At 53.9% G+C, this 11,351-nt stretch overlaps 1 protein-coding gene across 10 annotated transcripts in view; it reads right to left on the bottom strand.

The window, feature by feature from the left end:
• MMP14 (matrix metallopeptidase 14) overlaps positions 1-11,351 on the bottom strand; it is a 51,104-nt gene that overhangs the window by 4,078 nt on the left and 35,675 nt on the right. For all 10 annotated transcript variants that reach the window (XR_014941446.1, XM_085534471.1, XM_085534480.1 and 7 more), the window contains one exon: positions 6,466-6,581. Coding sequence is in view for 9 of the 10 variants with exons in the window: in XM_085534471.1 (XP_085390597.1) it covers positions 6,466-6,581 (116 nt within the window). In the remaining variant the exon portion in view is untranslated. The remainder of the gene's footprint in view (positions 1-6,465; positions 6,582-11,351) is intronic.

The following is an 11,351-nucleotide window of genomic DNA, read 5'->3' as shown; positions in this document are numbered from 1 at the left end:
TATGGGGTTATATGGGGTTATATGGGGTTATATGGGGAGATATGGGGTTATATGGGGTTATATGGGGTTATATGGGGTTATTATGGGGTTATATGGGGTTATATGGGGGGATATGGGGTTATATGGGGTTATATGGGGGGATATGGGGTTATTATGGGGTTATTATGGGGTTATATGGGGTTATATGGGGTTATATGGGGTTATATGGGGTTATATGGGGTTATTATGGGGTTATATGGGGTTATTATGGGGTTATATGGGGTTATTATGGGGTTATATGGGGTTATATGGGGTTATATGGGGTGATATGGGGTTATATGGGGTTATTATGGGGTTATATGGGGTTATATGGGGTTATATGGGGGGATATGGGGTTATATGGGGTTATTATGGGGTTATATGGGATTATATGGGGTTATATGGGGTTATATGGGGATATATGGGGTTATATGGGGTTATATGGGGTTATTATGGGGTTATATGGGGTTATTATGGGGTTATATGGGGTTATATGGGGTTATTATGGGGTTATATGGGGTTATTATGGGGTTATATGGGGTTATATGGGGTTATTATGGGGTTATATGGGGTTATTATGAGGTTATATGGGGTTATTTGGGGGTATTTGGGGTTATAATGGGGTTATAATGGGGTTATATGGGGTTATATGGGGTTATATGGGGTTATATGGGGTTATATGGGGTTATTATGGGGTTATATGGGGTTATTATGGGGTTATTATGGGGTTATATGGGGTTATATAGGGGATATATGGGGTTATTATGGGGTTATATGGGGTTATTTTGGGGTTATATGGGGTTATATGGGGTTATTTGGGGTTATATGGGGTTATATGGGGTTATATGGGGAGATATGGGGTTATATGGGGTTATATGGGGTTATATGGGGTTATATGGGGTTATATGGGGTTATATGGGGAGATATGGGGTTATATGGGGTTATATGGGGTTATATGGGGTTATATGGGGTTATATGGGGGTTATATGGGGAGATATGGGGTTATATGGGGAGATATGGGGTTATATGGGGAGATATGGGGTTATATGGGGTTATATGGGGTTATATGGGGTTATATGGGGTTATTATGGGGTTATATGGGGTTATATGGGGAGATATGGGGTTATATGGGGAGATATGGGGAGATATGGGGTTATTATGGGGTTATATGGGGTTATATGGGGAGATATGGGGTTATATGGGGAGTAGGGTTATATGGGGTTATATGGGGTTATTATGGGGTTATATGGGGAGATATGGGGTTATATGGGGTTATATGGGGTGATATGGGGTTATATGGGGTTATATGGGGTTATATGGGGAGATATGGGGTTATATGGGGTTATTATGGGGGGATATGGAGTTATATGGGGTTATAATGGGGTTATATGGGGTTATATGGGGTTATTATGGGGTTATATGGGGTTATTATGGGGTTATATGGGGTTATATGGGGTTATTATGGGGTTATTATGGGGTTATATGGGGTTATTATGGGGTTATATGGGGTTATATGGGGTTATATGGGGGTATTTGGGGTTATATGGGGTTATTATGGGGTTATTATGGGGTTATTATGGGGTTATATGGGGTTATTATGGGGTTATATGGGGTTATATGGGGTTATATGGGGTTATATGGGGAGATATGGGGTTATATGGGGTTATATGGGGTTTATGGGTTATTATGGGGTTATATGGGGTTATTATGGGGTTATATAGGGTTATATGGGGTTATATGGGGTTATTATGGGGTTATATGGGGTTATAATGGGGTTATTATGGGGTTATATGGGGTTATATGGGGTTATATGGGATTATATGGGATTATATGGGATTATATGGGGTTATTATGGGGTTATATGGGGTTATATGGGGTTATTATGGGGTTATTATGGTTATTATGGGGTTATTATGGGGTTATATGGGGTTATTTGGGGTTATTTGGGGTTATATGGGGTTTGGGGTTTTTTATGGGTATTCGTGGGTTATTATGGGGGGATATGGGGTTATATGGGGTTATATGGGGTTATATGGGGTTGTTATATGGGGTTATTATGGGGTTATATGGGGTTATATGGGGTTATACAAACCCCACCTAAAAAAACCCCCACACCCCCACACCCCCACACCCCCACACCCCCACACCCCCACACCCCCACACCCCCCACACCCCAAACCCCCAACACCCCACACCACCCCCACACCCCCACCACCCCACCACCCCCCAACACCCCCACACCCCCACACCCCCCACACCCCACACCCCACACCCCACCACCCCCACACCCACACCCCCCACACCCCCACACCCCACACCCCCAAACCCCCACACCCCCGGGGGGGATATGGGGTTATATGGGGTTATTATGGGGTTATATGGGGTTATATGGGGAGATATGGGGTTATTATGGGGTTATATGGGGAGATATGGGGTTATATGCGGTTATATGGGGTTATATGGGGAGATATGGGGTTATATGGGGTTATATGGGGTTATATGGGGTTATATGGGGTTATATGGGGTTATTATGGGGTTATATGGGGTTATATGGGGTTATTATGGTGTTATATGGGGTTATTATGGGGTTATATGGGGTTATATGGGGTTATATGGGGTTATTATGAGATATTATGGGGTTATATGGGGTTATATGGGGTTATATGGGGTTATATGGGGTTATATGGGGTTATATGGGGGGATATGGGGTTATATGGGGGGATATGGGGTTATATGGGGTTATTATGGGGTTATATGGGGTTATATGGGGTTATTATGGGGTTATATGGGGTTATTTTGGAGTTATTATGGGGTTATATGGGGAGATATGGGGTTATATGGGGTTATTATGGGGTTATATGGGGTTATATGGGGTTATATGGGGATATATGGGGATATATGGGGTTATATGGGGAGATATGGGGTTATTTGGGGTTATATGGGGTTATTATGGGGTTATATGGGGTTATATGGGGTTATATGGGGTTATATGGGGTTATATGGGGATATATGGGGATATATGGGGTTATATGGGGAGATATGGGGTTATTTGGGGTTATATGGGGTTATTATGGGGTTATATGGGGTTATATGGGGTTATTATGGGGTTATATGGGGTTATTATGGGGTTATATGGGGTTATATGGGGGGATATGGGGTTATTTGGGGTTATATGGGGTTATATGGGGTTATTTGGGGTTATTATGGGGTTATATGGGGTTATATGGGGTTATATGGGGTTATATGGGGTTATTATGGGGTTATTATGGGTTATTATGGGGTTATTATGGGGTTATTATGGGTTATTATGGGGTTATTATGGGGTTATTTGGGGTTATATGGGGTTATATGGGGTTATATGGGGATATATGGGGTTATATGGGGTTATTATGGGTTATTATGGGGTTATTATGGGTTATTATGGGTTATTATGGGGTTATTATGGGTTATTATGGGTTATTATGGGGTTATTTGGGGTCATTGGGGTTATTTGGGGTCATTGGGGTTATTAGAGGTCATTGGGGTTATTTGGGGTCATTGGGGTCATTCCGGGTCATAGGGGTCATTCAAGGTCATGCAGCCATTGGGGTCCATCGGTTTTATTGGGGTCATTGTTGGTTATGGGGTTATTATGGGGTTATTATGGGGTTATATGGGGTTATATGGGGGTATATGGGGTTATTATGGGTTATTTGGGGTTAATGGGGTCAATGGGGAGAGAAGACAACGTCAGTCAGGAGCCAAAACACCACAAACCCATAGAACCCGATAAACCCCCATAGAATCCCCATATCTCCCCATAGGACCCCCATAACCCCCCATATCCCCCCATAGGACCCCCACAGGACCCCATATCCCCCCATAACCCCCCATATCCCCCCATAGGACCCCCATAACCCCCCATAGGATCCCCCTATGACCCCATATCCCCCCATAGAACCCCCATATCCCCCCATAGGAACCCCATATCCCCCCATATCCCCCCATAGAACCCCCATATCCCTCCATAGGACCCCATATCCCCCCATAGGACCCCCATAGCCCCCCATAGAACCCCCATATCCCCCCATAGGACCCCCATAACCCCCCATATCCCCCCATAGGACCCCCATAGAACCCCCATATCCCCCCATAGGACCCCATAGGACTCCCATATCCCCCCATAGGACCCCCATATCCCCCCATAGGACCCCCATATCCCCCCATAGACACCCCATATCCCCCCATACACACCCCATATCCCCCCCATAGGACCCCCATATCCCCCCATAGGACCCCATATCCCCCCATATAGCCCCCCTGACCCCATATATCCCCCCTTTTCCCCCCATAGGACCCCCATATCCCCCCATATCCCCCCACAGGACCCCCATATCCCCCCATATAGCCCCCCTGACCCCATATATCCCCCCATAGGATCCCCATATCCCCCCATAGGATCCTATGACCCCATATCCCCCCATAGGACCCCATATCCCCCCATAGGACCCCCATAGGACCCCATAACCCCCCATAGAACCCCCATATCCCTCCATATCCCCCCATAGGACCCCCATATCCCCCCATATCCCCCCATAGAACCCCATATCCCCCCATATCCCCCCATAGGACTCCCATATCCCCCCATAGGACCCCCACAACCCCCCATATCCCCCCATAGAACCCCCATATCCCCCCATAGGAACCCTATATCCCCCCATAGAACCCCATATCCCCCCATAGGACCCCCATAACCCCCCATAGAACCCCCATATCCCTCCATAGGACCCCATAGAACCCCCATATCCCCCCATAGGAACCCTATATCCCCCCATATCCCCCCATAGGACCCCCATAACCCCCCACAGGACCCCCATAGAACCCACATATCCCCCCATATCCCCCCATAGGACCCCCATAACCCCCCATATCCCCCCATAGGACCCCCCTAACCCCCCATAGGACCCCCATATGACCCCATATCCCCCCATAGAACCCTCATATCCCCCATAGGACCACATAGGACCCCATATCCCCCCATAGGACCCCCATAACCCCCCATATCCCCCCATAGGACCCCATATATCCCCCCATAGGACTCCCATATCCCCCCATAGAACCCCATATCCCCCCATAGGACCCCCATAGCCCCCCATAGAACCCCCATATCCCCCCATATCCCCCCATAGGACCCCATAGAACCCCCATATCCCCCCATAGGACCCCCATATCCCCCCACAGGAACCCTATATCCCCCCATATCCCCCCATATCCCCCCATAACCCCCCATAGGACACCCATATCCCCCCATAGAACCCCCATATCCCCCCATATCCCCCATAACCCCCCATAGAACCCCCATATCCCCCCATAGGACCCCATAGGACTCCCATATCCCCCCATAGGACCCCCATAGGACCCCCATAACCCCCCATATCCCCCCATATCCCCCCATAGGACCCCATAGAACCCCATATCCCCCCATAGGACCCCCATAACCCCCCATAGAACCCCCATATCCCTCCATATCCCCCCATAGGAACCCTATATCCCCCCATAGAACCCCATATCCCCCCATAGGACCCCCATAGCCCCCCATAGAACCCCCATATCCCCCCATAGGACCCCATAGGACTCCCATATCCCCCCATAGGACCCCCACAACCCCCCATATCCCCCCATAGAACCCCCCTAACCCCCCATAGGACCCCATATCCCCCCATAACCCCCCATATCCCCACATATCCCCCCATAGGACCCCCATAACCCCCCATATCCCCCCATAGAACCCCCATATCCCCCCATAGAACCCCCATATCCCCCCATAGGACCCCCATAACCCCCCATAGAACCCCCATATCCCTCCATAGGACCCCATAGAACCCTCATATCCCCCCATAGGACCCCATATCCCCCCATAGGACCCCCCTATGACCCCATATCCTCCCATAGGACCCCCCTATGACCCCATATCCCCCCATAGGACCCCCCTATGACCCCATATCCCCCCATAGGACCCCCCTATGACCCCATATCCCCCCATAGGACCCCCCTATGACTCCATATCCCCCCATAGGAACCCTATATCCCCCCATATCCCCCCACAGGACCCCCATAACCCCCCATATCCCCCCATATAGCCCCCCTAACCCCATATATCCCCCCATAGAACCCCCTATAGTCCCCCCCGACCCCATATATCCCCCATACCCCACCATATCCCCCTATATCCCCCCATAGGATCCCCCTATGACCCCATATCCCCCCATAGGAACCCTATATCCCCCCATATCCCCCATAGGACCCCCATATCCCCCCATAGAACCCCCATATCCCCCCATAGAAACCCTATATCCCCCCATAGAACCCCATATCCCCCCATATCCCCCCATATAGCCCCCCTGACCCCATATATCCCCCCATATCCCCCCATAACCCCACCCCCAGCCCCATAACCTGCCCCCCTACCGTCATCCGACCCCATAAAGGCGGCATGGGGGGATTCGGGGACGCCGCCCCACACCGAGATGCTTTTGGGGTAATCGGGGTCCACCGAGCGAGTCTCCTCATTGAACCGGTAGTACCTGTGGGGCAGCGCTATGGGGCTGGGGCCTATAGGGCACAGCTATGGGGCTGGGGTCTCTATGGGGCAGCACTATGGGGCTGGGGCCTATAGGGCACATCTATGGGGCCAGGGCCTATAGGGCACAGCTATGGGGCTGGGGCCTATAGGGCACATCTATGGGGCTGGGGTCTCTATGGGGTCCCTATGGGGCAGCACTATGGGGCTGGGGCCTATAGGGCACATCTATGGGGCTGGGGTCTCTATGGGGTCCCTATGGGGCAGCACTATGGGGCTGGGGTCTATAGGGCACATCTATGGGGCTGGGGTCTCTATGGGGTCTCTATGGGGCAGCACTATGGGGCTGGGGTCTCTATGGGGCAGCGCTATGGGGCCAGGGCCTATAGGGCACAGCTATGGGGCTGGGGTCTCTATGGGGTCCCTATGGGGCAGCACTATGGGGCTGGGGTCTCTATGGGGTCCCTATGGGGCAGCGCTATGGGGCCGGGGCCTATAGGGCACATCTATGGGGCTGGTGTCTCTATGGGGTCCCTATGGGCAGCGCTATGGGGCTGGGGTCTCTATGGGGTCCCTATGGGGCAGCACTATTGGGCTGGGGTCTCTATGGGGTCCCTATGGGGCAGCACTATGGGGCTGGGGTCTCTATGGGGTCCCTATGGGCAGCGCTATGGGGCTGGGGTCTATAGGGCACATCTATGGGGCCGGGGTCTCTATGGGGCAGCACTATGGGGCTGGGGCCTATAGGGCACAGCTATGGGGCTGGGGTCTCTATGGGGTCCCTATGGGGCAGCACTATGGGGCTGGGGTCTCTATGGGGTCCCTATGGGGCAGCACTATGGGGCCAGGGCCTATAGGGCACATCTATGGGGCTGGGGTCTCTATGGGGTCCCTATGGGCAGCGCTATGGGGCTGGGGTCTCTATGGGGTCCCTATGGGGCAGCACTATGGGGCTGGGGCCTATAGGGCACATCTATGGGGCCGGGGTCTCTATGGGGCAGCACTATGGGGCTGGGGTCTATAGGGCACATCTATGGGGCCGGGGTCTCTATGGGGCAGCACTATGGGGCTGGGGTCTATAGGGCACATCTATGGGGCTGGGGTCTCTATGGGGTCCCTATGGGGCAGCACTATTGGGCTGGGGTCTATAGGGCACATCTATGGGGCTGGGGTCTCTATGGGGTCTCTATGGGGCAGCGCTATGGGGCCGGGGCCTATAGGGCACATCTATGGGGCTGGGGTCTCTATGGGGTCTCTATGGGGCAGCACTATGGGGCTGGGGCCTATAGGGCACATCTATGGGGTCCCTATGGGGCAGCACTATGGGGCTGGGGTCTCTATGGGGCAGCACTATGGGGCTGGGGCCTATAGGGCACAGCTATGGGGCTGGGGTCTCTATGGGGCAGCACTATGGGGCTGGGGTCTATAGGGCACAGCTATGGGGCTGGGGCCCTATGGGGTCCCTATGGGGCAGCGCTATGGGGCTGGGGTCTATAGGGCACATCTATGGGGCTGGGGTCTCTATGGGGTCTCTATGGGGCAGCGCTATGGGGCTGGGGTCTATAGGGCACAGCTATGGGGCTGGGGTCTCTATGGGGTCCCTATAGGGCACAGCTATGGGGCTGGGGTCTCTATGGGGCAGCACTATGGGGCTGGGGCCTATAGGGCACATCTATGGGGCTGGGGTCTCTATGGGGTCCCTGTGGGGCAGCGCTATGGGGCTGGGGTCTCTATGGGGCAGCACTATGGGGCTGGGGCCTATAGGGCACATCTATGGGGCTGGGGTCTCTATGGGGTCCCTATGGGGCAGCGCTATGGGGCTGGGGCCTATAGGGCACATCTATGGGGCTGGGGTCTCTATGGGGTCCCTATGGGGCAGCACTATGGGGCTGGGGTCTATAGGGCACATCTATGGGGTCCCTATGGGGCAGCGCTATGGGGCCGGGGCCTATAGGGCACATCTATGGGGCTGGGGTCTCTATGGGGTCCCTATGGGGCAGCACTATGGGGCTGGGGCCTATAGGGCACATCTATGGGGCTGGGGTCTCTATGGGGTCCCTATGGGGCAGCACTATGGGGCTGGGGTCTCTATGGGGTCCCTGTGGGGCAGCGCTATGGGGCTGGGATCTATAGGGCACATCTATGGGGCTGGGGTCCCTATGGGGCAGCACTATGGGGCTGGGGTCTCTATGGGGTCCCTATGGGGCAGCACTATGGGGCTGGGGCCTATAGGGCACAGCTATGGGGCTGGGGTCTCTATGGGGTCCCTATGGGGCAGCACTATGGGGCTGGGGCCTATAGGGCACAGCTATGGGGCTGGGGTCTCTATGGGGTCCCTATGGGGCAGCACTATGGGGCTGGGGTCTCTATGGGGTCCCTATGGGGTCCCTATGGGATCCTTATGGGTCCCTATGGGGTATCTATGGCATCAGGGTCCCTATAGGGCAGCGCTATGGGGCCGGGGCCTATAGGGCACATCTATGGGGCTGGGGTCTCTATGGGGTCCCTATGGGGCAGCACTATGGGGCTGGGGTCTCTATGGGGTCCCTATGGGGCAGCACTATGGGGCTGGGGCCTATAGGGCACAGCTATGGGGCTGGGGTCTCTATGGGGCAGCACTATGGGGCTGGGGCCTATAGGGCACAGCTATGGGGCTGGGGTCTCTATGGGGTCCCTATGGGGCAGCACTATGGGGCTGGGGTCTCTATGGGGTCCCTATGGGGCAGCACTATGGGGCTGGGGTCTCTATGGGGTCCCTATGGGGCAGCACTATGGGGCTGGGGTCTCTATGGGGTCTCTATGGGGCAGCACTATGGGGCTGGGGTCTCTATGGGGTCCCTATGGGGCAGCACTATGGGGCTGGGGTCTCTATGGGGTCCCTATGGGGCACCGCTATGGGGCCGGGGCCTATAGGGCACATCTATGGGGCTGGGGTCTCTATGGGGTCCCTATGGGGCAGCACTATGGGGCCAGGGCCTATAGGGCACAGATATGGGGCTGGGGTCTCTATGGGGTCCCTGTGGGGCAGCGCTATGGGGCTGGGGCCCTATGGGGTCCATATGGGGTCCCTATGGGGTATCTATGGGGTCCCTATGGGGTATCTATGGGGTATCTATGGGGTCCCTATGGGGTATCTATGGGGTCTCTATGGGATCAGGGTCCCTATGGGTCCCTATGGGGTTATGGGATCCTTATGGGTCCCTATGGGGTCTCTATGGGATCAGGCTCCCTATGGGGTCCCTATGGGGTTATGGGATCCTTATGGGTCCCTATGGGTTCCCTATGGGGTCCCTATGGGGTCTCTATGGGGTTATGGGTCCCTATGGGTCCCTATGGGTCCCTATGGGTTCTCTATGGGGTCCCTATGGGGTCTCTATGGGATCAGGGTCCCTATGGGTCCCTATGGGGTTATGTGATCCGTATGGGTCCCTATGGGCTCCCTATGGGGTTATGGGTCCCTATGGGGTTATGGGATCCTTATGGGTCCCTATGGGGTTATGGGGTATCTATGGGTCCCTATGGGTCCTTATGGGTCCCTATGGGTCTCTATGGGTCCCTATGGGTCCCTATGGGGTTATGGGGTATCTATGGGTCCCTATGGGGTTATGGGGTATCTATGGGGTATCTATGGGTCCCTATGGGTCCCTATGGGGTTATGGGGTATCTATGGGTCCCTATGGGTCCCTATGGGGTTATGGGGTATCTATGGGGTCCCTATGGGTCCCTATGGGTCCCTATGGGGTATCTATGGGTCCCTATGGGTCCCTATGGGGTTATGGGTCCCTATGGGGTCCCTATGGGTCCCTTTGGGATTATGGGTCCCTATGGGGTCCCTATGGGTCCCTATGGGTCCCTATGGGGTTATGGGGTATCTATGGGGTATCTATGGGTCCCTATGGGGTATCTATGGGTCCCTATGTGTCCCTATGGGGTTATGGGGTATCTATGGGTCCCTATGGGGTTATGGGGTATCTATGGGTCCCTATGGGTCTCTATGGGTCCCTATGGGGTTATGGGTCCCTATGGGTCCCTATGGGGTTATGGGGTATCTATGGGGTATCTATGGGTCCTTATGGGTCCCTATGGGTCCCTGTGGGGTTATGGGGTATCTATGGGGTATCTATGGGTCCCTATGGGTCCCTATGGGGTTATGGGGTATCTATGGGGTATCTATGGGGTTATGGGTTCCCTATGGGTCCCTATGGGGTTATGGGATCCTTATGGGTCCCTATGGGTCCCTATGGGTCCCTATGGGGTTATGGGGTATCTATGGGTCCCTATGGGTCCCTATGGGTCCCTATGGGGTTATGGGGTATCTATGGGTCCCTATGGGTCCCTATGGGGTTATGGGGTATCTATGGGTCCCTATGGGTCCCTATGGGGTTATGGGGTCCCTATGGGTCCCTATGGACTCACTTGTCCCCCCTGAAGAAGTACGTTGCCCCGCTGGGCAGCCATAACAGGGCGGCGTCCATCTTGTCGGGTATCTATGGGGTCCCTATGGGTCCCTATGGGGTTATGGGGTATCTATGGGTCCCTATGGGTCCCTATGGGGTTATGGGGTATCTATGGGTCCCTATGGGGTATCTATGGGTCCCTATGGGTCCCTATGGGTCCCTATGGGGTTATGGGGTATCTATGGGGTCCCTATGGGTCCCTATGGGGTTATGGGGTATCTATGGGTCCCTATGGGGTATCTATGGGTCCCTATGGGTCCCTATGGGTCCCTATGGGGTTATGGGGTATCTATGGGTCCCTATGGGGTATCTATGGG

This window comes from Coturnix japonica, unplaced genomic scaffold, assembly GCF_054131305.1.
Source record: "Coturnix japonica strain WE unplaced genomic scaffold, WE-NBRP24 Scf083, whole genome shotgun sequence".
NCBI lineage: Eukaryota > Metazoa > Chordata > Aves > Galliformes > Phasianidae > Coturnix > Coturnix japonica.
This window is presented reverse-complemented; position numbering and strand designations above follow the sequence as displayed.